Raw genomic sequence first — 27,168 nt, forward strand, 5'->3', positions numbered from 1 at the left:
AAACAATTTCAAGCTCACTTGAAAGGGGCCTGGAATACTAGGTGGGCATGAAAATAAACCCTTGCTACTGTGTAGCAACACAATTGGACCTTTATGGAGGAATAGGTCTGAGTCTGGATTCTGGGGCACATCAAATAAGAAGCCCTTCTCATAAATGTAAAAATCCAGGAGACCGTTTGAGTGCAACACAAGTTCTCAGTATTTGGAGGGTCCTCTCAAAATTCTGCGGCCTTACTTTGATTTTGACACCTGCACTGTGCCATTCCTGATGATTCCATTCAGGATCTGTATCAGCAGGACGGGGCACGGTCCCCAGCACAACTCTTCTGGATTAAAACAAAACAACAACAAAAAGCCAGGTCATCGATTTGTGTATGTTTGTGATAAATGGAGTGACTTCATCAGATATTGAAGAAGAAGATTTCTATATTCAGCTCTTTCTGCAGGTTGGAGTTAGCATAGAGTTGGAAAATCAGCTTTGGCTTTCTTCCCTGACTGTCTCTGATTTCCTCTAGTGGTTTCCCTTTTCTGGTCATCAGCTCTCAACAACTCTGCCACTTTTGTGTCCCAAGGTAATAAGAAGTAGGAAACGAAACATTGCAAAGTGGAGCAAGAAAAGTTATCGGTTACCGTATCAGAGTCAAATGTCTTGGGTGACACTAAGAAGGACATGGGCAAGGTGATACCAGAGTGCTTTATCTTGTGATGCTGACACAGTAGCAGCCTCTCAGACATACAACCAGGTTGGATTTCTCACAAGTTTCTCACCTAGTTTTGAATCCTATCCCATTGGTTTCTGCAGAAAAAAAAAAAAATTTACATGCTTTTTAAGTTTGTTCTAGGTGGGGAAAATCTTATGGGGAATGTACTGCATAATATCAGGGGCTCAGCTCCCCCAAGCAGAGCTAACAAATATCAAAATGAGTAAACTGGGAAGCTTTTTCTCTCTTTCTGTCTTCATCCCAGATCAGAGGATCCCGAGTTAGGATCTGGATGAAGGATAAGCCCCTGAATTGTCGATGGGCACACCCCACACACTGACCCAGCATCTGAACTTGCTTAACAGGGAGCCGGGGCTAAACTGCTTCACCCTGCCTGAGAACCAGGGAGCACTGCATTTCTCCACAGGGTGGAGGAGAAGAGGCAGAATAAACCAAGCCTGGGACACCTCCCTCCTGTCTAGGTGTACTCATTCTCCTGTTTCAAAAGACGGCAAGGATATGAAGTCAACTTCTACCTGTCTTCTGCTGGCGTCTTAATGTATTCTTTGACCTGATTCCTCTTCTGTCTTTTGGCACATGTTAGGGGTCCTTGGTTAAAACCTGCTCTGATGTACATGAACATTTCAGGTTCAAAATCAATGTGTTTTAAAACAAGTGTTTTTGGGGTGGGGGGTTGGGGGGGCACGAAGCAGGATATAATTGCCAAAACCAGGTTTCAGGTTGGTGGCTCTTGGAAAGATTTTTCTTAAGGCCTAGGTCTAAAAATTTAGTGCAGCAATATCATGAATTTGTAGAACAAAAAACTTTCAGGGAGTCTGTGAGTCCCACAGTATTCATTCAGTCAAGTTATTTAAAGCAGATTCCAGTATAGGAAACTTACTCACAATCCCTGGGCAATCTCATTTTCTTTTACCTTTTTCTTTTCTATCCTCCTCCCTTATTTCTATCTTTAAGTTAGTTTTCTGAGGGGTAGGAAGTACTTAACATCTCAGAAACTAGGTTGGGAAATATGCTCAGCTGTAAAAAGCTGGGTTTTAAATTTTGAGTTTTTAAAAAAATGTACATCAGGAGCAGCTGGGGAGGGTTTTTTCTAAAATCAAGTTTGATTTTCTGTGTGTATGGCCATTCTGTAAATACTTTGGGGTTTTTCATTTTTTTGAAAGGAGACAAAATCTGTGGGATTTTTTCCCCTGGAACATTACAAAAGAATCTGATTATTTACATGCAAATAAATTTCTTTGATAAAAAGTAGTATGCCTATATGTTATAAGTTTTTAACCTTTGAACAGTTTTCATTTATTCAGCTTTTTACAAGTCTGGTCAACTAGGATTTTATCAAAAAGTAAAAGTCTTGCCTTGGCTGGTGTGGCTCAGTGGATTGAGTGTGGGCCTGCAAACTGGAGGATCGCAGTTTGACTTCTGGTCAGGGCAGGTGCCAGGTTCCTGCAGGGAATTCAGGAGGCAGCCAACCGACGTTTCTGTCCCTCTCCCCCTCTCTCTAAAATAAAATTAAAAACGTAAAAATCTTCCTCCAGTATTAGTCGATACAGGTTAACTGTAAAAGATCACTGAAATATGGAAACAGACCTGTAAACGTTTCATTTGATTTATCTACCCAAGCCAGTTTTACTATTTTCTGCACACCTTAGTCATCAAATTCATCAGTAGTTCTTGCTGGGAAGGAAACTGCTCTTAGATGATTCGTCACTCCAAGGCTGTTTTGGTATGGCCGAGGTGAAGCAGCAACGTCAGAAATACCTGTGAGGGGGGAGAGCAAACATCTAGACCTGGGGGCTTGGGCCTGGGAGTGAGTTTCTGAAGCTTGGGTTTCGCCCTTAGGAAAGGAAGTCCTTTCTGAGATAATGAAAGAAAAAATGCTCTAAGAGTTGGGGTAATAAGCTTCAGAGGTAAAATATGCCAATTTTTAAAGCTCTCCAGCACTATTCTTCAACTCGTAATGAGATCCATAACAAGACAGTCGTTGAAACTGCAAATTGAGATGGTAAAAATAATTTTTAAAAAGGTATGAAGACAAACGGTCATCTCCCTTGGAGTTAGAAGTGCTGCCAGATCTACTGGAATTTATGACAGTTTCTGATGTTTTTGGGATATGATTCCGTAGTTTGTTGCTGTTTCAAGGATAAACTCCTTAATTAATGAAAATTCAGTCATAAATTTCGAGACCTTGAGGGCTGGAGTTGCTTAAAGTATATGTGATGACACAACCTAAGGAGTCATACAAATGTCATAGTTTCCTCCCAGCCAGCGCCCCCGCCTACTCGCCCAGACACGCTTGTTTCTCCCGCCAAAGTGGCGTCGGGATCAGGTTCTCATCCACCAGAGCCCTGATTGGAGGACAGGCAGGCAGTAGAGCCCATTGGGCGCCAGCGGCGGTCGGGTGGCTAAGAGGCGGGGGAAGCCAAAGGCCCTTCAGCCTTGCCCGCCCCCACTTCCACCAAAGCGTGCCCCTCCCCCAGCTGAAGGAGTAGTCTCCCAGCTCTAGGACTGCACCCCCCTGACCCTAGGCCGCAAGGTGCGGCCTCGCTGCATATCCCCGCAGCAGCGGACAACGCAGTTATCTCCCTGCTTTCCTGATCCATGCATAGGGAGACCCACGCCCCGCAGCATCCCTCCAGGCCTCCCCGCAACACCCGGTAATGCAATCCACGGGGGCGGGGAAGGCGGCGGCAGCTGTAGCAACGACGGCGGCGGCAGCAACAGCAGCACTGCCCCAATCTAGAGACAACCAGAAAGAGGAAAATGGCTCCGAGCAGGGATCGCCTGCTGCACTTTGGGTTCAAGGCGACAGTGAGTGATAGGGGAAGGGAGTTGGGTGGCCGGGAAGGACGTGTGTGACAGCACAGACTATCCGGGAAGAAGCGACAAGACTTAGGGGCCTGGGGAGAATAGATAGAAAGCTCAAGTGCTTGGTGGTTGATGTGTGCTCCATGCCGGCAGAGGGGAGGAGAACAGGGGGCTCCGGTGCTGCGTGCAGTTTTCCTCCTTTGCTCTCCCGGGTCCGCGAGCACGCGCGCACTAGCACCCGCCCCACAGCCCCTCCCATACACAAATACACACAGACAGATAGGCACTTCCCTGCCACTCCAGTTCGCGGTGGGCCTGCCCGCCTGGGAGCCGAGAGCGGCTGCTAGCCGCCGCCGCACTCCGGCTGCTCCCAGGCTGACTGTCGTCCGCGCCGCCCGGGAGTGGGGGAGGGGTGGTCCCGCGCCACGGCGCGCTCCTCCCCCTCCCCCTCCCCACGCTGTTCCGAGGCCGGGCGACTCTGCCCAATGAGGAGCGGCGTTGCTGGCAGGTGGAGAGTGTTTTTGTTTTGGGTTGAAGTTGAGGCTGAGGAGAGAGGAGAGCTAGCGACGAGCAGTCGTCGCCCCTGCCGGCGCCGTGGTAGGTGGAGGAGGCCCAGCCGCAATCGAGAGGTCTCTCCTCCCCCTCCGTCGGTCCCTGCCCGCCGCGCCTCCGCCTCCTCCGGGTCCGGGAACTCCTGGGCCTGCCGGGGGCCCCTCGGCTTTGCACTCCGCTCGCCGCAGCGCCCGGCCCCGGCCGCACCCGCCGGCCCCATGAGGAGAGACGTGAACGGAGTGACCAAGAGCAGGTTTGAGGTGTGAGCTTGGGGCTGGGGGGGAGACTAGGGTAGCGTGAGGAAGGCGATTCCCACTCTCGTGTCCCCCAAATTCGCTCGGTTCGGAGCCTCCTACCTTGCTCAGCGCCGTCACGCACCGTCCGCTGGGGCTGCCTGACTTCGTTCCCCATCCTCGCAGCCCGAAAGCCCAGCGCAGCCCGTCTGCCCTCGCCCTCCCGGCTGGTCGCCTCCTGCCTTTTCCACCCGCGGGCCCCGGCGGGGGATTAGCTCTGGCGCCCTAATTCTCCCCTCCCCCCAGTATCGCTCAGCTTTCCATTCTTTACACAACCCTTGGCTTGCCTCCCTCCGCCCGGCAGAAAAAGCATCACAACTCCGACCGACCGGAGCCTGCTTTTCTCTCTGCCAGCCTTTCCGTGAATCGAGGGAAGAAATGATGGGTCGGGGGGCCCGTTGTCCGAGTTTTGAGAGACGTTGGTTAAACGAGGGAGTGGAGGCGGTAGGCCGGGACCAGAGGGACGGCCGCGGGTTTTCGGTGCCGAGTTTGGTCGGGGTATTGTTCTGATACTTCCTCTTCTTTCCCGTCGGTACTTTTGTAGCTCATTGTTTCTGGAAACTCTTAGATCTGTGCAGGCTTTGAGATTGGGACGGAGGTACGAGAGACTTGAGAAAATTCATTCAAATCTGTCTGTATCTAAGAACTTTTTCTGACGAGAGAGGATTCTAGTCATGAAATTGAGAAGTGGATGAAGAAATAAGGAAACATTTGAAGGCGTCTTTAGAGAGTAGTCACCGTGTAAGGAAGTGATTCCTTTGGGAAGTGAAGTAACTACAGATGAATTACAGTAGTAGAGTAATTTACAAGAAGGTTTATCACGGGGATTGAGAGAAAGTAACTTCTACGACAAGAAGAGAAAATGTTACCTGGCCTTTTCTGGCAGAGACTCAGGCTGACCTGGGATCACTCACAGCTCAGTGTACATCTCACTTGGTGTTTTTCTTCATTTCCATTTGAAGGATGAAATTGTAAGACGGTGAGACAAAAGTTGCAGGAAACTTGCCAACCAGGTGCACAGGGTGAAATTTTTACCTTAAAGTAGTCTGTTTAGTCTGTCGCTTCATTTTTTTTATGATTATGAGAAAATATTTTAATTTATCCTCAAATATCAAGATAGGATGTGTTTGGGGACAGTTTAAATTCAGAACTACAATATTCTTGTTGCAGGCGAGAAGTGGAGGCAAATTAAGGAATGGTCTCCCTAGAGTTTTCATATTTGACTTAATCACAGGAAGAAAGCATTATAGTGGATATGATTTGGTTTTTATTGGGTTGGCCAAAAAGTCCGTTACATTTTTTTCCATAAAAATAAGACACATTTTTCATTTTCACTAATAACTTTGTTGATTTGGGTATTTTGAGTATGCCAGCTATCTCCTATCTGCTTCTAGGGGGTACAGGCCAGGGGTGCTGTTAAACATGGTCCAGTGGGTAAGACAGCCCCACAGCAAAGAATTATTTGGCCGAAATGTCAATAGTACCAAGAAACCTCCCAAACCACTTTTGACACATCCAATCAGTCACAGCATCTTCTCCATACACTGCACAAATCTTTTTTTTGTGTGTGTGTGTTTTACTTGCATTTTTACCTATCTTGAACTAATAAAACATAATAAACCCAGAGTGTTGCTTATCCCATTATCAATATTACAATGGCTGCACAAAAATTCACCAATTTTGACAAGTTTTTTTTAAATGCATGCTGATATGACAGCTGTCACAATACACTCTTAACAAAATTGTTTCAAATGAGGTTAAAGACAACTAAGCACTGCTAGAGCCACCATAATGGAACTTTTGGCCAACGCAATACTTTCACAGAACTTTATGTTGTCCTAATGTAGAGAGAACCAATACACGTAATTTTGGTGTCTTCATACTCGGTACTGATGTAAAAGTTGGGGCTGTCATTAAAATTACTGAACAGACATTTAGCGTTAATAGGAATCCTGAAAGCACTCAAATCCTGAAGATATGAGTGGGGGGGGTTAGACTTTTGTCATTGCAACCAGCTCTTTATCATTTTGCTGTTCACTTTTAGGTTGTGTAACTGTTAGAAAGAGGTCTTTTGTAGTATATGATTAAAAATTACATTGCTATATATTTTTATAACTTATATTTTAACTTGTAGCTTATCTGTAGTAGTGGTACTTAAAAATTAAGAAAATTTATTGCTTTAGTAAGCATATCTGTTTACTTTGGTATATAACTGGCAGTTAAAACTTTCTAAAGTTTCTGAGAAAACTAAAGACTACAAGGGGGGAAAAACCCTCCTTATACAGTGTTCATGAGCAAAGTGTTTGTAAAAGAAAAGCTACTCTTTTAGTATGTGAAATGCTTCATGCCAGAATACAAATGAGAAGGGCTGGAAATGATATGTGTTAATGAGCTTCATTATCTGAGTATTTTAAAAAATCATTTACTTTTTTCTTTTTGAAATGTATTGACTTTTAGAGAGAAAGGAAGGGAGAGAGAGAGAAAGAAGCACCAGTTTGTTCTTCCACTTATTTATGCATTTATTGGTTGATTTTTTTGTATGCACCCTGATGGGAGGTGGAACCTGCAACCTAGGCATGTTGGGATGATGCTCTCAACCAACTGAGCTACCTGGCCAGAACAACATCATTTACTTCTTTACTCTCCTAATTTACAAATAGTAAAACAATAAACTGTTTGATCTTTTAGGAAACAGGAAATTTACTGCTAATTCATTGAAAACACTTTTAATATTTACTTTCAATGGATTGAGGATGTAGGTAACATAAAGGAGGCTTTTAATATATAAAACATTTATATCAAAATTTTTTAAATTCTCAAAATATTCATAATGCATTTTTTATTTTTTCAGAATGCTTTTTAAAGGACTGATTATTTTATGATTGTAAGCAGATATCTGATCTCTGAGAATTTTTGTGAGTGCAGGGATTTTTATAGCAAATAATAAGTAATTTCAAATTAGTTATGTTTAACACAAAAAGTGAAAGATTGTTTACTTTTTCTTGGCCACAGTTTTTTTTCCTGGTAGAAGGAGCATAGCTGAAACATCTTTTTGTAGGAAGTATCATGTGTATTATGCTTTACCATATGGTAACTGGGGACCACACACTTTAAATCTCACACTCAGGGGTAGTGCTATAGAAAAAAAATTAAGTTAAAAATCAAGGGAGAAGAGTTAGCCAGATATATAGCGTCCTGTAAATAAATAGCCAAAGTAGATGACCGTTAGATAAAAGTGAAAAAGATACAGAGATGTGAAAATTATTGTTGTTCGTTGCTGTATCTCTTTGACATTAAATCTGTACAGTAATAGCCTTCAAAAGTTAACATTATATGTGCCCAGTTGCATTAGTCTCTTAATTGAAATTCATCATTCAGATACTTTTTATTTTATTATTTATAGTGAACTTAGTTTGGTGGTAAATTTTGATAATTCAAATTTAATAACTGTTTTATATCCATGCACTGAGCTAGGTGTTTTACCTCAGCGACTTGTAATTCTCACTGTTCCCAGTTACATGTGAGAAAAGCCAGGGCCTGAGAAGTGTTCAAGTCAGACAGCCAGTAAGTAGGAGAGCTAGGTTCCAGTCTGCATTTTTTGACTCCACTGTATCATTCTACTGGTCTTAGCACATGTAGCATAAAAAGCCCATAAAATGTGTGGTGATAAACTTCCTAAAGTTCTTCATCTAGTGTATTTTATTTTGTTTTTGCTTTCAAAAGAATGAAGCTATCCTTCATCTTAAGTTCTATAACCAGTGTTATCTTAACACTCACTGAGATTAATGACAGATGTGTAAATTTCGATTTTTTTTCTAGTTAAACTCTACTTTGTCATGCTCTTAGAAGCACCATTATGAGACTAAAAGTACTATTGGAGGAAAAATTCTATCTTATGTGAGTTTATTTAAAAATTTAACATTAAAAAAGCTATAGTGGTAACAGTGACATTCACATGCCATTTTACAGTTTAATCAGTACCTGGAGATACTAAGATTGATTCAGTTAGGAAGTGATAAGCTCCAATTTGGGTATTTTTGAAGTATTGTTCGTTATTGTTTTTCATTATACCTCACTGCTGCCCTAATAAATCTATAGTTACAGCCTGCTTCATTTTATTAATTCAATTTGTTCAAAGTAAGACAAAACCATAAAACGTGGAATGGCAGAAAGAATATCATACATTGGGACTTAAGGGGACTGGATATTAGTCTTGATCTGAGCCACCAACTATAGCTTGGCTCATTTCTTTTCACTTCTCTGGTTTGAGCATTTCCCTCCTTTGCAAAACAAGAAGTTAGAATCCATCATTAAAGTCCTTTTGTTTCAGAATCCTATAAATCTGTAGTTTTTTTAATAAAAGCAGAGGTCCATATTTCTTGGCCTTTTCTTCTAAAACAACCACTCAGAGTTATTTGTTTCACTGTATTTGAAAGGCCTTGAAATGAGAAACAATACTGGTAATGCTAAGGTCTTTTGTTTTTAACACTTTAGAGATTGATTTGAAAGCAGTCTAATATTATAGAAAATCCAAATTAGAGGGCTATGCTTTTTAGGCGCATTCAGACAATCTGCCCTTTTTGAATAGTGTTAATGATGTTTCTTTATTTTATAATCATGGATCCTTTTTCATTGTTTAAAAATTAACATGTTTGTATCTTTCCAGTCTTTATAGAGATAAACCATTATATATTGAAAATTATGTTTTCCATTAAGTTGTTAAAAATTTTTCGCATGGCAAAAGCTGTACAAAAAGTACTCTTGATACCTAAGTCTCACATTCTTAGATGTAATCTGTTTCTATGTTGAAGATTTTCATTCATTGAATCACTATATCTGCAAGGAATATTTTTGCACTTTTAAAGTTTGATGTTCTTGCCCTGGCTGGTGCTCAGTGGATTGAGTGCTGTCCTGCAAACCTAAAGATTGCTGGTTCAATTCCCAGTTAGGGCACGTGCCTGGGTTGTGGAACAGGTCCCCACTTGGGGGCCTGCAAGAGGTAAATGATTGTATCTCTCACACATCAATGTTTCTCTGTCTTTCTCCCTTCCTTCCCTTCTCTCTAAAAATGAATAAATAAAATCTTTAAAAACAATAAAGTCTTATGTTGTTGTGTTTTAGGTCATTTATTAGTTTTAAGCTGTTAGTGTCTTGTGTTGCTTTTTAATCTGAAATTTAAAAATTCTTCTGTTGTCCTCCTCAGAGTTGTCTCTTTTTAAGTTTTAGTCTCATTTTTTTAAAGGATTTTATTTTTAGTGAAAGGGGAAGGAAGGGAGAAAGAGAGGGAGAGAAACATCAATGTGTGGTGGTTTCTCACGTGCACTCCTCATTGGGGACCCGGCCTGCAACTCAGGCATGTGCCCTGACCAGGGAATTGAATGGGTGACCCTCTGGTTCACAGGCCAGCGTTTAATCCACTGATCCACACCAGCCAGGGCTAGTCTTATTTTTCTTACAAATTGATAAGTACTTCAGTTACAGGCCAAGGATTCCATTCCTAGCCCTTAGATGAGTGTTTCCCAACTGGTGAAAGATTGAAAACTGAATTAAAATTTTCAGTAATCTAACTACTACTGTGGTTTTGGAAGGGTATTTTTAGATGTCCAAAATAAAATATTCCATTACACCAGGAAAATCCAAGGGAAGGAGGAAGAAGAAAGAATGCCCTTAAATTGACCAAATTCAGCTGCTTGTGCATAGTTGTCTTTACACTGTTTTTCTGTTTGATCTTGTAGACTTAGTAAATTCTTAGATCAGACCCCCTCCCAAAACTGACTCAGAAAAATGAAGGGGTTCAACTATGGTTTTACAGATTTATGTCTTAACACACTTTGACTCACTTGGTAATAAATGTTAATAGCAACTAGCAGTAGGCGATGATACCGAACTATGCAATAGCATTTGTGCTTCATCTTGCTTAATTACATAATTTAAAAAACCAAATATATGTATTCAAAATTAATCCCAAACAAATTCGCATTAGCTTTTGAAGACTGTTTCTGTTAAAAGAATGGCTTTGCTGGGTAGTTATTTTCAGCACATATGAAATAACTATTTAGCAAGTATGTGAGTTATATGTATAGGTGAGTAACCTCTTTATTCCCTGATCGTATTTCCCCCAATTTGATTTTATGATATTCTGTTGGTATTATAAATAAGCCTTGTATCTGACAGTTATAATCAGGTGGAAATGTAATTAATCAGTTTTTGCTCAGTTTAAGTTGCCATGAGGTTAAAGTCACCTATTAAAATAATCATGGTAGACCAGGATTTAGTCAGTTGTGAAACAGATATTGACAATGTGTTGTTCTGTCATTTCTATCCTTGATCTTAGGAATTTCTGGTAAAAAGTAAAAAAGAGAAAGGACACCATGAAAATAAGTAGTGAATTGATCTTATGCATAACTTTGCTGCTGAGATGGAAATCATAATAACAACGTGGAGGCGAAGGTTGATAATATATCAAACATCTACCCAATATTATATAATCAAGAGTACCAACTATTACAGTATCTGTTGGTGAGTCTGATTTTTTGATCAACTGTAGGATGCAGGCAGATATAATCTCATGATCAATTCAAAGTAAATGGAAAAGCATTATCAGTTCCCCCCCCCCAATAATTTGCAAGAAGAAGATGGCATAAGTATAGCTATTCTGAGTGCTTTGAGCTTGTTTTACTGTCCATAGAGTGAGGGGTTGTATGTGGCAGGAGGGACAGGCAAAAAGAAACAGTAAAATTTCTAGATTAGGGCAATGGGTTTTTTTTAATTGATTTTTGGAGAAAGGAGAGGGAGAGACCTATTGTTCTACTTGTGCATTCATTGGTTGACTTTTTTAAAGATTTCATTTATTTATATAGAGAGAGGGGAAGGGAGGGAGAGAGAGAGGGAGAGAAACATCATTGTGTGGTTGCCTCTCATGTGTGCCCCCCTGCTGGGTACCTGGCCCTGCCTGGGAATCCAACCTATGATGACCCTTTGGTTTGGAGGCCCGAGCTACACCAGCCAGGCCTAAAGCATTTTTATAGACTTAAAACTGTCATTAGTGCATTTAGATTTTGGTGAAAGAAAATATCGCTACAATAATACAATGATAACAAAGATTGACCAGGTACTGAGGTCATGTTAGTGAGCTACCATCAGTTAAATACAAGAAAAGTAATTTTTAGTGAATTAGTGAAACCTTAAAAAAGATTGTCTATTATTTGAGAATAATAATACTCTGTCTGCTTTTCAGACATACTCCGAGACTCAAATTCACTTTGTAACAGCAATTATAAATTAACCTTTTGATTACATCTTTCTTAAAAAGTTGTCAGATTTCCATTTCTTTGGGAGATATTTTCACCAATGTGCTGTTCAGTTCCACAGATTAAACTTTCTTCGTTATTATTAGGAACTTCATACATACTAGTGAGATTGCTATTCATTGTTTTTTCGCCTTTTACAAAGACACCTGAAGACTTGCTAGACTAAAGCTGACATTTTAAAGGCATGGGCATGCAACAAGAATATGATTGCACATCCACAATGATTGCACAGAAGCCACTCAAAATACCAATGACATCACCAACAGGCATGTTCTGCCACTCTTGAAAAAGAATAGCTGAACAAGTCAGAACTGATGTTGTGAAGAAGACATAGTAGTAAATTGTAGTCACAAGGGAAGTGTTGGATAAGTCGAGGATCCTGTTCAGGTGGTCAGTCTGTGCCCACACAGAATATGGGGCTCAGCAGCAGGGGCCAGGCCGGGGGGCGCTGCAGCACAAGCACAGGCATCCCAGCGAATAGCTCCTCGATAGCAGTGCCCAGACCCTTAAGACAGGAGACTAAAAATGCTGTGATCACAGATCAGATCATGACACACTCGGGCATGATAGTCTGCCTGTGGTGGGTTCCCACCACAAAGAGTAATTAATATCAAGGACACAATGGCCACAAATGTCGCAAAGACCACAAAACTTGGATTCCCATGCTTGGCGAGACATTCTCTTTAAAGTCTCAATCCCCTTCTCTTTTTGAGCTTGAATGGCCACAACTGTACATCCTGGAATACTTAGCAAACATCCATTTTTCCCATGAAAATTAAGTCTTTTAGAAAGTATGACTAAGGAATAGCACTAGGGTGTAGTAGCTAGGGTAGGTGGTGAACAGGCGTAGGCAGCAAAGTTGGCTGCCTCACTGGCTCCTACTGACAGCAATCCAGCCCACCGCAACCACAGCCTTCTTGACCTGCTCTCATGGACCCTTTTCTGGCACATCATAGAGCCCCCCCCCCAGCCCCCAGTGAAGCTCCCTCCAATGAAAATGCTGGAGCTCATAGCCAATCCCAGAGCAGTATAGAGGTCATATTTTCAGCCCCCTGGCTCATTTTGTTTGTTACTTAAGAAGTTCAGGTGACTCACATTGATCACAGGACAGAGAATGCTGGAGGCAAGATGATGCAGTCTTTGAATTCCAGTGGCAGACTGACCATGCAGCTTCACCTCTGATACCCCGCCGTGGTCACCTCCGCTCACACTCTCCTCACACAGTTTCTATGGGGCCAATCTGTTGGGCCGGCAGGACCAGTGCCTTCAGCACCTTTGTCACTGTCAAGTAGGAGGTGCAGGCATCTGGGACTGCAGACTTGCCCAGACTCCTCCATGGGGGAGCCCTGCTCTGTATGGTTTTAAATGCTTTAGAGGAATTTACTATTTCAAGGGAAATTTCGGTTATAAATGAAAGAATATAACTCATTATCTTTTTGTTCATCTAATTGTGTTATGCATTGGGTTTATTAAATAGGAACACCTATGAATTTTAATTAGTCTAGTTGAATGGTAATAAGTTAGCAGTGTTTTAATGTGTAGTTATACTTCAACCATCACTGTATTTGTTAGGCAGATATGGATAAATGTCTCCTAAGATGAGAATCTCACACCAAATTGTGAATTGACATTTAAGATTTTATTTATTTATTTTATAGGGAGAAGGCCTCTGGCACACCCCCAGCTGGGGACCCAGCTTGCAAACCAGGCATGTGCCCTGACAGGGAATCGAACCAGCAGCCTTTTAGTTCGAAGGCCAGTGCTCAATCCACTGAGCCATACCAGCCAGGGCTATAAATTGACATTTAAAACACTAGATCGGTTAGCTTATACCCCAGAAACTCCATTCTCTGATTTGCAGAAAATTGAATTATGGTGCAATTGAGCACGTTCAAGTACAGATTCATTTATTTTTGAGAAAGAGCACTGTTGGCACTGTTGTTAATACCCTTTTCCCACGTGCATCCCTTATCTACTGTTTGCAGATTGTTCACATGGTCTTTGAAAAAAATCACATTGTAACTTATTTCTTCAACCCATTTGTAGGAGAGAAACCTGATATGTTTTGGAATTCTCCATGGATATGTTAAACCATTAATACTAGAATGTTTTCTAACATGAACAGTAACTTCAGGAAGATAAGGGACTTAATATTCAGTATTCTTAAGTTAGAGCTGGTTGAATTTATAAAAAAGAAGCTTCCCAAATCTAGATCTACACAACAACAAATGTAGTTTTACTGAGGTCAATATATTCCTTAAGAAAATGTAATTATATTTAGATTAAAATTCTTAAAAGGTAGATTTGCAGGCCCTATGTGCCATAAATTTTACCTCAGCACATCAGTGTCTGGTCTAGACAAAAAAGTTTGTCCTAAGTATAGGAATCAAGATCACCGGGGACTTAATGTTGGCACTACTTCGAACTCACATTGAGCCCTAGGGAAAACCAGTTACCTCTCTCTATCTTTACAGCTCTGAAGTAAGGTTCCCAGTATCTATTTCTCTACCTTAATACAAGCTGGATTAATGTTAAAAATTAAACTTAATATTGTGTGTCAATTATACCTCAATTAAAAGAAAAAAGATTAAACCCAGAGCTCTTACCTTTTAATAGTACTCTCCCTGAATAAAATGAACATTTTTTAAAAGATTTTATTTATTTATAGAGAGGGAAAGGGAGGGAGAAAGAGAGGGAGAGAAACATCAACGTATGGATCCTCATATTGCTTAGATACATTACATTTTAACTCTTTTAAAGGAAAACAAAATCCATTGACCCTTCTTTGAAAAAATACCCCCGTGTGAGGATTTATTTTTAAATATACAAGTATGAATTATCATTCTTGGTGGCATTTATTCCATGTTTACAAGGAAGGACCAAGGGAAAAGATCAGCATGTTTTTATTAATAACTTCTTTGGTTCTACTGATAACATCTTTAGGGAAATGAAACAGTAGCATTACTAATGGTGGAGCTAATCAGTACCTGCTCCTCTCTAAAGTGACATCCCTCAGAGACTTAAGCAAAAATTAAACAAGGTTAGAGAAAGAGTAACAGGAAAGTAACTCTTTCCCCAGTAGTTCCAGGAATTCATTATACAGAGTGTGGCAAATGTAGGTTTACAGTTGTGATTATGCAAAAAAGTTTATTTTTGTATTATTTAATTAGTGTATTATTTTACATGCAAACAACTGTAAACCTATTTTTGCCCCGCCCTGTATAATTGGGAGGAAGAAAGAGAGGAAGCGAAATATCAGTGTGTGGTTGCCTCTCGCATGTCTCCTACTGGGGACTTGGCCTGCAACCCAGGCATGTGCCTTGACTGGGAATCGAACTGGTGACCCCTTTGGTTTTGCAGGCCAGCAATCAATCCACTGAGCCACACTAACCAGGGCTGTGTTTTTAAGTCAAAGATTAAGTCTTCTTAAGAAATTTATGAATGACTGCATAATGCTGATCCTCATGTATATGTATAACATTTATATATGTTTGTGTATATATATGTACGTGAATGTGGCCATATTTTTCAGAGTATAAGACACACACCCCCTCCCCATTTGGGAGGAATAATGGTTGTTAATGCTGCTGTTTAGTTCTATTTACATTTATATTGGTGAAATATTATATTACTTTACATTATTCAATATTTTACTACATTTTTTGCTTCAAAAATTTTTTTTTGTTTTCCTCCTCTAAAACCTAGGTGCATCTTATGGTCCAAAAAATACGGTATATCCTACTAATCTTCCTTTAGTAGGACAGATATTTTGGACTATGTCAAGTAATGAATAGTGTTTTACACATTAAAGAGAATGTTCCCATTATTTCATTCGAACTTTAAAAAAAAAATCTCATATGTCAGGTACAGGATATTTCTCTGCTATTTTATAGAATGTAAATGCTCTCTGACTCTAAAGTATGTTGAGAATAGGTTGTTTTGAACAATTTACCCATTCTTCTTCTTTTGATTTATAGCAGGCATTTATAAGATGTTTTGTTTAGATTAGGTAACACTCATGTCTGTGGCCATAAATTAAAGCAAAGTTAATTTTCTGAGGACTACAAGGTATGGGATTTGAACCTGTATTTTGGCTTATTAGCCACGTTTACTAACCAACTTAAGTAACTCTCTTATACAACCATGAACAAATATTCTGTGTAAACCATACCAAGTAGTAAGTTCCTTTCAGATACCTGTGCAGTAAATCACCATTGGACTAAAAGCTGTGGGTACTCGTATATCATCCATATGTATATCGAGTAATATACATATGGTATATGTCAAGTATACCATATGTAATATGTATATAACAATATATCATATATAATATGTATATTAAGTTAAACTTATCTGATTGCCTTTTTTAATTATTTATTTATTTTTTAGAGACATAGGGGAGGGAGGGAGAAAGAGAGAGAAAGAAACATTGATGTGTGAGTGAACACGAATTGGTTGCCCCTCACTTGTTCCTAACTGAGGGCACAGCCTGCAACTTCAGCGTGTGCCCTCACCGGGAATTGAACTGGTGATCTTTTGCTTTCCAGGTCAACACTCAGTCCACTGAGCCACACCAGCCAGGGCTGATTGCTTTATTATAATTCTTCTTCATGAAGATTAGGAGTGAGATATTCAATAAGTTTTATTGTGTACTTGTAGAACCTTGGATATAAGTTTGTAGGGTTGTTCATATTCAGGCTTTTCATAAGTTTTGTTCTTTGGTTTGACTTACAAAATCTGGGCTAATTTTACTCAATTTCACATAGCATATTTTTTAAGATGAAAAGTAGTAATATAGCCTAGCTGTGTAGCTTATTGATTAGAGCATAATCCTGATACACCAGGGTTGCAAGTTCAAATCCCTGGTCAGAGTATATACAAGAATCAGCTGATGACTGCATAAGTAAGTGGAACAACAGAAATCAATCTCTCTCTCTCAAATTAATAAAAAAAATTTTTAAATGTTAAAGTTAGCATTATACTACTATTGAGTTAAATAACAAAAATGTAGAATATAGTGTTTTATGAATAAACAGATGCCCTTAGATGAAAGATTTCAGTAGATTAGTAGAGTCAAAGTAAGGTTTTAATATCAGAAAGAATATCAAGAAACAATATTATCATCTTTCAGAGTGTTTAAGTGATTTATTTCAGTAATGTGAAATTTTAATTTAAAACTACCTTATCCGTACAACACAAGGTTTTATTGCCAAGATCTATCTGACCCCGCTAACCACAGTCAAACATATATTCAAATGAAATGTATAATTAACTCATACATTACCTTTCAAAAAAATTATTGATTCGAGAGAGAGGAAAGAAGAGAGAGAGGGAAACATTGATTTTGCTGTTTCACTTATTTATGCATTTATTAGTTGCTTCTTGTTTGTTCCCTGATTGGAGACCGAATCCACAACCTTGGTGTGTTGGGACAATGCTCTAGCCCACTGAGCTACCTGGCCAGGTCTACCTTTTTAGTCTTGATAATACTACTTACCTAATTATGATTCAGTTTAATTCTATAATATACATGTCATGACTGTTATCAGGTGGCTGGAATTTTGCCCCAGTATAGAATTATTTCAGAGATGAATTAAGGTGAGTATGATAAACTGCAGAATTCAGTGCGGCATTAGTCTGGGAACTAGGACAGAATAATGTGTATTTGTTCCAGATTGTCTTCATTGGAAATAGTGTTTTCCTTCTGTGGAATTGGCCTTGGGTACACATTCAAGTTGAAAGTCTGCAGACAACCAAATAATATTCATATTGTTATGTTTAATGCCAGTGGTACTCTTAAAAAGAGGAAATGATTATTCTGCTACTCATCGTTACCTAGGTTGTGGGTTTGGTACCTGGTGGGTACGTTTACAAGAGACAACCAATGGATGTTTCTCATGATGATGTTTCTCTCCCCTCTACCCCCCTCTAGAATCAATAAACATATCCTTGTGTGAGGATTTTTAAAAAAATGATTAGATTGAAGTCTAAATAAAATTTAACCAAGAACTAGCTTAGTAAACTTTCTTACAGCTTTTATTTACTCTGGCCGAGTTGTACTATGGCTGATTAAATGGTGTATAATCTCTATGAAGTGTTACTGAAACTGGAAGCATCAGCATTCGTGCTGCCCTTCCCTACCAGAACCAGTAAGTAGAGACAAGGATTGAATCTTTATGAGCGCTTTATTAAGATGCCAGTGATCTGAGAAGGTGGCAGGTTATGTACCCTAAAATCCATCTTAACATCTCATCTCAAGCTGACCTTTTATAGGGAGAAGGAAAGGGTATGTAAAGGGTTTGGGAAAAGGTTATTCAGATATTCGTTGAAGTCTGGAGGTGATTTTCCTAGTTTTTCTTTATCTGCTGATCAACAGTTCTTTATCTGAGTCACTGATGTTCCCTCCCTGGAACACAGTGGCTCAGATATGATCTCCATGATCTATAGACCCCCTGGAAAACAGAGGTTGAATTGCTTGTCAACCTGTTGAAGTCAGGTAGGTTGTGCATTCTAGTTCCTGGAATAACGTGCATTAATCACTTAAATCCATCGACTATAACCGAAGCTAAAATCTTTTACTCTTGAGTTCCCCTATCATTACTGTTAACTGTGAAGAGCATCAGATGTAACCGACAAAGTTACACTGAGGTCCTTCAGTTCAGCTGAGAAAGGATTCAGAGCCAAGAATTCTAATTATAAGAGAAAATGTATTTAGACTGTCACAGAGGTGGAAGAAGTGACCCAGCTGGCCTGCATGGACTCAGTAAAACAAATTAGAGGCAAAAGAAGGGCCCTTTGAATTTAGGAGGGAAAAAGCAAGGGTATGCATGTTGAGAGAAGAAAGGGGGAAGGAAAGGCTAGGGCAGAGAGAGGGAGAAGGGGAGGGGAAGAGAAGGAGGAGGGATGAGGAGTGTGAGGATAGGTGCAGACAGGCTTGAGAGTATGGGGGGCACTGGGTCCTTTGATTCAAGGGTTTTTATCTGGTTTCCAAAGGTGAGGATTTTAGAGGAGGTCTTAGGAGCATCTCTATAGAATGTTCATCTGTTTTCAAGGTATGTCCTTTCAGGGAAGTGGTCTCTACTTCTAGAGGGGATCATTAGTTATTGCAGCTAGTCCCGATGTCAGCCCTGGCCTTGGTTTGCTTCTTCTGGTTTTGCTGCTTTTCTGGGCCTGAAGCTAAAACACTACTGAGGCTTAGATGTTATCTCTACTTTTACCAAAACTCTGTGGTCAGCAGATTCAGTGCTTTGTTCTTAAATATTATTTGATGAGTCCCTGACTGGTGTGGTGTTCGCTGATTCAATTCCAGGTTGGGGGTATCAAGGCAACTGATCAGTGTTTTTCTGGCACATCGATGTTTCTCTCCCTCTCTCCCTTCTCCTCTCTCTAAAAATAAATAAATAAAAAAAATTTTAAGATTATTTGATGAGGGCCAGAACCTTGTTTGCCCTGAGGGCTTAAATCTTAAAGGGAGTGGTCTTGCAAGGGCTTGTATGGAAATTGTATGAAGCTGTTGATCGGCCCCCTTGTTTCTCCTCTAAGGGTGTCTGCAACACCACTGGTGACATACCGAAGAACAAAACGTCAGGGAAGGGTCTGAACCTCATGACCAGCAATATGCTAGGGGAGGGAAGGTCACCCTGGGAGCAAGGTCCCACCCTACAATACTTGTTATCCCAGTTTTGCTCATAGCCAGGCATGCTGTTCCTACTCTGCTCAGATCTGCCTAACTGACTACCATATTCTTACCATTATTTTACCCAAAGGAAACTTTGGCATCAGCCTCTTTGCAGTCCTAAATTAGACTCAGGTCCCTCAGTTTAATATGTTTCAGTGACATGTCTTCTACCTGTTTTTATTTTACAAAAAGACAGCTATGTAAAAACAGGCCTGTGGTTTACACTGTGACTAGATTGTCTTGGCTTGTATGGCTCGGCGGATTCAGTGCTGACCTGCAAACCAAAGGGTCACCAGTTTGATTCTCAGGGCACACACATGGGTTGTGAGCCAGTAGTGGGTTCACTGCCGGCGATGACACATTGATGTTTTTCTCCCTTTCTCCCTCCCTTTCTTTCTCTCTAAAAATACAAAAAAAAAAAAATTGTGAGTAGAAACAGAGGTTAAATTAAATTGTTGCTGTAATATTTGTTCTTGGAGAGAACTTAAATTTTCTATTCACCTGAAAGAGAGTTCTATAAATTTTTAACTTATAAATCCTTCTGTAAGTTATATATTTAAGTGTATTATATGGTTATGATCATATTTTGTGAACAAACAAGATTATACTGGATACTTGCTTTTTTTTCTTTTTTAAAAAATTAAAATATAGCCCTGGCTGGTATAGCTTAGTGGATTGAGCTTGGGCCTGTGAACCAAAAGGTCACTGGTTTGATTCCCAGTCAGGGCACATGCCTGGGTTGCAGGCCAGGTCCCCAGTGGGGGTATGCGCAGTGCTCAAGAGGCAACCACACATTGATGTTTCTCTTCCTCCCTTCTCTTTAAAAAATAAGTAAATCTTTTTAAAAAGTGTCCCCTAATCACAAGGTTATAAATATTTTTCCATATTTTGTTCTGATATTTTTATAGTTTTTTTACATTTAACTTTTTTTACATCTAAGTTTTTAAGCTGCCTAGAGTTCATTTTATAAAATAGAGTTTTAACTGAACTTTTGCCCTGTATTGACAGCCAGCTGTTCTAACACAGGTTAGTCCATCTTCTCCCCACTGGTGTTGAATGTCATTTATGTTATTTTCTGTCATAAAGCGAATTAATTTGACTTCAAAGGCCTGTTTTTGAACTGCATTCTTTCTTCCATCTATTTTTATTACTAATATATTTTAATTAATTGACTTTATACATTAGTTTGGAGAAATTGAAACCTTTATAATACATATCTTCCTTCCCATTCAATGAACATGACATACAGGGTCCTGCAGAAGTAACACCCGTGTGAGTGTGGTTGGTAGGTAGGGTAATAATATGGGTGTAATAATTTATAGTTTTAATTTGAACATCTCACCTAAAATGTCATATGGTGTACTTAAGTGTGATTGTTATGCTACAGAATTACATGCTTATGATTTTGTAATAAAAGATTTTGTAATGAAAAGGGGGTATTATTTGTGCCAGATTCTGTATATTTATTCAGCTTTCATTAAGCAGATTTTTATAGAGTTCTTCCTTTAAGATCTTACATAGTTTTGTTAGTTTTATTTCTATATGCTTTTTATTTTATAATGTTATTACAAATGGGCTTTTCTTTCTGTTACATTTGCTAATCATTAATTTACTCAGCAAATATTTGCTGTACACTTTATATGTGCTTGATGTTTTTAGAGATATTGAGAATATAAAAGTGGACAAAACACAAAATCTTGCCTTAGTGGAGTTTTAAATTTAGTGAAGGGAGGTTGGCTCAAAACTTATTAAAAAAGTAAATACATAATATGTCTGATCTAGTAAGTGCTGTGGACAAAAACAGAAGATAGGGAATAGAAAGAAGGGAACTGGGCGTGGTTTATATTTTACATAGAATGGTTAACCTTAACTTTATTGTTAAGGTTAATTTGAGCAGACTTAAAAAAATGAAGGTGGCAATGTGCTTCATGTATTCTAGAAACTGAATAGGTAGGGCACTATGGCCAGATCATTTGAGGTTGGGTAACTGTTGTAGGAACTCCACAGAGAGTTATGAATGTGATGGGGAAGGTAGGTTGATTGGAGACCAGAGCAGACCATGAATGGCCTCGTTGGACTTGTTAAATTCTGGATTTTATTCTGACCAAGGGAAGCCATAGGGATTTTTTAGCAGAAGAGGAACATGTATAATTCATGCTTTGAAAACACTCTTGCTTTGTGGAGATGAGAGTATAACTGGAATTCAAAACTCTTGCAGTAATCCAAAAAAGTAATAGTGGTTTCTTGTATGAAGTTAATTGTGGTGGGGGTATTAGAAGTAATTAGATTCTGGATATATTTTGAACAGATCTGGTAGGATTTGCCTTCCTTAGAAAACTATGAAGTTTGTGTTGTTTTTTTAAAAATTATTATTCATTTGTATTATCCAGTTTGGGTGCTCTCAGCTGCAATTAATACAACAGCCTTTTTTTTTTTTTTTACTTTAACAATAAAGTGATCATTATCTTACAGTATGAGGTGTACAAAGCAAAGCATTTTTCCAGGATTCAGAACTGTGGTTTAAGAGAGGTGTATTTTCAGAGAGTTACATGGAAAGCTGGTAAATCACCTGGGCCCATGAATTTGCATCTTAAGAAATATAAGGAAGCTTAAGTGAGCACCACATTTTACGTAACACTGACTGGAAGCATAATAAATAAAAGGATTTTGATGTTTAGTTTTGAAGCACAACTATGGAATCAGACTGTCGTTTGGTATATGGGACAAACTCCAACCAACCAAGCCACACCAAGGAGGGCTTACTCCTTTTTATGTCTGAATAATCCATTGTATAGATATACCATATTTTGCTTATGCATTCATTGAGTGATTTCCATCTTAGTGATTTCCATCTTTTTGCTATTGTAAACAGTGCTGTGAATATTCTTACCTGAGTATGTATTTGAAACCTGTTTCCAGTTCTTTTTTTTTCCCCAAGATTTTATTTATTTATTTTTAGAGAGAGAGGGGGAAGGAGGGAGAAAGACAGGGAGAGAAATATCAGTATGTGGTTGCCTCTCACGTGCCCCCTACTGGGGATCTGGCCTGTAACCTAGGCATGTGCCCTGACTGGCAACCCTTTGGTTCGCAGGCTGGTGCTCAATCCATTGAGCCACACCAGCCAGGGCTCTTTCTGTTTTTGTTTTGTTTTTTAAAGTTCTTAGTTTATTCATCCTCTATTGAAAAAATCTTCACAATCACCACAAATAAAATCACTGAAGAATCGTCACTCTCCCCCCCCCCATTTTTGTTTTGTTTTGTTTTGTTTTTTTGCCAGCACCAACATTGGCCTTTGTAGTCCTCCTGACTTCATTCTACAATTGCGTTCCTTTCTGTTTTCTTGAGGTCGTCGTCTTCTCATATTGGCCATGTCTTGCAAGGCTATGTTTGGATTCATTTTTCTTTGCGAATCATAAATTGTGCCAGTTGTCGTGCTACCACAAAAATGGGTTCTGAATCCAGATACAAAGATAACATTTGGTCGGGTCTTACACATTTGGGCTAGTTTTTCCTGAATTTCTGTCTTGGGTGTACTGTTGCCTTCCCACGGTGCAGGACGTCATGACCATTTGTTTCTGCTTGTCTCCTGATGAACAGAAGTAGTCTGTTGGTCATAAACTTGCTGATCTGGATAGTTACCGTGTCCTTCATGACGGGAGCCAATCTTCAAGCAGCCAGGGAAGGGTCAGCTCTTTTGGATATGTTTAGGAGTGAAATTGCTGGGTCATGTGGTAATTTTATGTTTAACGTTTTGAGGAACTGCAAAACTGTTTCCCATCTCAGCTGAACTGTTTTACATTCTACCAGCTTTGTACAGTGGTTCAAATTTCTCCATATCCTTGCCAACAGTTGTTGCTTTCCTTTTTTTCTTTCAATTACAGCATCCTGGTGGGTGTGAGGTGGTATCTCATTGTGGTTTTGGCTCATATTTCCTTAATGACTAATGATGTTGAGTATCTTATGTACTTTTTGACCATTTGTATATTTTCTTTAGAGAAGTGTCTATTTAAATTCTTTGCACCTTTTTAAACTAGGTTACTTGTACTTTTATTGTTGAGTCCTAAGAGTTCTTTGTTTTGGATAGTAGATCCTTCTATATGTTATTTGCAAATTATTTCTTTGCATGCATTATAATTTTTATTGAAAACGGACATTTTGAATATTAAAATATACGTTTAGAAATCATAGTCTCTCCCCTCTTGGGTTTGTTAATGCTGTTTATTATAGTATTGTTGATTTAGTGTCTTTTTGAAATAATACTGAAAAGTGTGTATTCTTTGTCTCATGTGGCCACCAAAACCTTAGTCCATTAGCTTAGTAGTCGGCTAATGATTGTACAGAGATTTTCTTAAATACCTGCAACCAAAAATTCTCTTTATGGAGGGTTTTTTGGTACATTTTAGAGTATGCCCTCAATGCTCAGCCAGATAGTTTTACAATTATGCCTAACTTAGCCTTCACTTCCTGCTTCTTCAGCGCTTCAAGATCAGCCAGAGGTGACAGGTCAGGGCCTTCTCAGGTCTTTCCTGGACATGTGCACAACCCTGGGTATGCATGTGGCCTTCTGGATTCCCAGGAATATTTTGGAGCTTTCCTTGTCATTCCCTGGCCTTTTCCTTCCAAGCCCTTTGGTTGGTCCATTGTTTCTCCAGCTGTTACCTATCATCACTCAGGCATCAGGGACTAAAAACATCTGCCTATAAATGTGCTGGACAAAGTGGAGTAGTTTCTTTAGCACTAGGCCCCTTCTAAATTAGGCGAATAAAGACAAGCCATTTGTGTTGGTCTTCCAGGGAGCAACCAGACAGGTGAAGACTAATACAGGATACTTACGATATTATACTTGAAAAAGAGATCTGTTTTGGTTCCTCAGTTACCGGCAATGCAGAAAACTGTTACTTTCAAAGCTATTGCTGATTTGGGAATTCAGGTAAATTGAAATGGCATGAGCTCTGTTTTTAATGAGATTCAACCTTTTTTCTTGAATATGCACTCACTCCTAGGGTTGTTGCAAACCTTTGGTTAATTCTCAAAGTTCAAAAAAATTTTGTTTTGCCAGTTTTTTGGTTACTGACTTTTACGGAGAGGTGAGATTTTAAAATTCCTTTTTCTGCCATTTTCATTGATGTTGTCTGTAAGTACACTTTTGATCTGTGTCTTTTGAAAAGACCCAATTCTGGCTTCCTGGTTTTGAAATACTCTAATTATACTATAAATGTACTTTTTCATTTTCTAATTTTTATTCTGTAGAAGAGTGACCATAACCAATAATTTGGCTATGTCTTCTCCTAATCATTTTTATGTACTACTTATTTTTAACCACTAAAGTTACTGATAACATATTAATACAGTAAATTTGCATAGTTATTGCCTTTGTTCTGTATTATAGAAAAGTAATGATATCAGCCTGGAATCTATCCCATTTCATTTGTGTAAACTGAATTATTTCCAGTTTTAGGTTTATAAGGTGCATAATTAGCTTCTAAAAATTTTAAAGAATACAGACCAAAAAAAAAAAAACCCCAGAAACAGTGGTAATGACCCAACATACTGTAGACGAAATTTGGCAAGGAAAAAACAAAATATTAGTTATTCATTTTAGTGTGGCAATATTAATATGTGGTTGCTGTGACTTTAGAATGAGTATAATCTGAAATAGCAAGAAAGCATAAAATCTCTTTACTTTAAAGAAATATTTAACCACTCAGTCAGTCAAAACATACTTACATTGTGGCTTGTGTGTAAGGTACTGTTGTTAATCTGCCTTCTAACAGCTCACAGCCTAGTAGGTTAGAAGTCTGTTAACACAGTAAGAAAAATTTAAGCTCTATAATAGAACCATAACCAATGTGCAATGTATTATAGGAAAGTAAGTTAACATAGCTATTTAGAGAATATTAGGATTTCTGAGGAGGTCTGAAGTAAAGCATCCCTGACCCTTGCTGAAGTTCTGAACAAATGGAGAAAACAGGAGTGACATGTGGGGGCCAAAATAATATTCTTAATACTAAGAGATACCAGGTTGGAGGACATAGGTGTGTGAGCCTTTTAATTAAAGTCCTTTATGCTCCTAATTCCAAGAATTGCTGTGCTGGATTAATAAACTCTATTCAGGGAACAGTCTGGCATAAAGAAGTGTAGGGTATGCTTGCTCCACACCTGGAAAAGGTAGAAACACAGAGATGGGCCAAGTTTGCTGTTCATCTAAGATTAACTAGCCAGGTAAGTTCAAATAAGTCACTCTGTCTCTATCAGTGAAGAGGGACAGAGAAGCCTTGAGTGTGTTTAGAGAAAATTCCTTTTAAAGACGTGAAATGGGAAAGAGGCGTTTCTCCTGTAACAGAGAGGATCAGTGAAACTTTCATGGAGAATATGAAATTGAAGCAGAGCATTAAAAATGAAAAGATTTCCAGGTAGAAGATATAGAGCCACAGAGTGAGAAAGTATAGGCTCTGTTTGAAAAACAAGTAGTTTAAATTAACCCAGCCATTGGAGTTCTTGTGTTACCCTTTGGGAGTTAATTATCAAACATAAACATTTAGTGCTTGAATAGGAGTGGCTCATTTTCAAGGTTATTTGAATTTAAAAGATTACAAACATCTTAAAACCTTTCTGGGTTTAAGACAGCAAAGTAAAATTGTTTCCAGGTTCCTTTGAAAATAAATAAAACAAATATAAACTCCATGTTTGAAACTATGACACATTTGTAATTGTACTTCTATGGAAAGAGGGAAAGCAGAAAGATTACGTGACCTAGCACAGGAGAGGAAGGTCAGACTCAAGTGCCTGTAGAGGAAAGAATACTGACACGAGCAGATCATAATTTGAATGCAGGGACCCCTGCCTGGGAAGCACAGAGCTTGGAGGTACCATGTACCACAGATGGGGGGCTGAGAATGGGACGGAAGCTGTCTGAAAGTCTGCGATGGGAGATGCACACCTTCTAGTTCCCTGTATTACCCCAGTTCTCAACCTCTTCACCCTGAGCGGTTGGGCTGCTGCCATCAGCCTTGCAGGGGTCAGGAGATTATTCTTTGGAGGAATGAATTTGAGACGTTCAGGACCCAAGACCCCCAAACCCAGAGATGATGGGGCTGAGATGTCACACGGAGCATTAGAACCACCCAGTCTCCTCCCCTTACCTGGTTCCAGAATTCCATCAGCCAGGTAGGAAGTTAGAGAGTTGTCCTTCTTGCTAGAGAATGGCCCCAGAAAAAAGACGACTGAATTTTTCAGTTCTGCTTGTATAAATCAGCAGGCGTTTGCCTGCCAATGTTGATTTTTTAAAAATATCACACCCTGGCTGGTGTAGCTCAGTGGATTGAGAACAGGCCTGTGAAGCAAAGGGTCGCCAGTTCAATTCCCAGTCAGGGCACACGCCTGGGCTGCAGGCCTGGTCCCCAGTAGGGGACACATGAGAGGCAAACCACACATTGATTTTTCTTTCCCACTCTTTCTTCTTTCCTTCCCCTCTTTCTAAAAATAAATAAATAAAATATTCAAAAAGTATCTATACACATGTTTATGTTCATTTTTTATGACTGATGGCAGACAACCTCATAAAGTCATTCATGACCACATTTTTTATAGAACTCTGTCATAAAAGTACATTCTAGAAAATCTACAAAACCCTTGGATTAGTAAAATTTGGAGCCAGGAATGAGAGGGCTAACTAATAAAAGGTAGCCAATATTATTTTTTTAAATATATGGTATACCACTGATATTTTAAAATAAAATACAGATTAATTTACACCAAATTTGAAGAATTCCAATATTTAAAAGTGTAGTATATGTAAACTTATTAAA

The 27,168-nt window shown here is 39.3% G+C and overlaps 1 protein-coding gene across 2 annotated transcripts in view; it reads left to right on the forward strand.

Moving 5' to 3' along the window:
• The first annotated feature begins 3,207 nt into the window (after positions 1-3,207).
• Positions 3,208-27,168, forward strand: part of FBXL20 (F-box and leucine rich repeat protein 20) — a 97,566-nt gene continuing 73,605 nt past the window's right edge. Inside the window, exon 1 of one of the 2 annotated variants that reach the window (XM_037140601.2) lies at positions 3,208-3,530. In XM_037140601.2, the coding sequence (XP_036996496.1) occupies positions 3,483-3,530 (48 nt within the window). In that variant the 5' untranslated portion in view covers positions 3,208-3,482. Of the gene's footprint in view, positions 3,531-3,997; positions 4,340-27,168 lie in introns of those variants that run through there. The other variant, XM_037140603.2, reaches the window with a different exon arrangement.

This window comes from Artibeus jamaicensis, unplaced genomic scaffold, assembly GCF_021234435.1.
Source record: "Artibeus jamaicensis isolate MK-2021 breed Jamaican fruit bat unplaced genomic scaffold, CSHL_Jam_final contig_1998, whole genome shotgun sequence".
Lineage (NCBI taxonomy): Eukaryota > Metazoa > Chordata > Mammalia > Chiroptera > Phyllostomidae > Artibeus > Artibeus jamaicensis.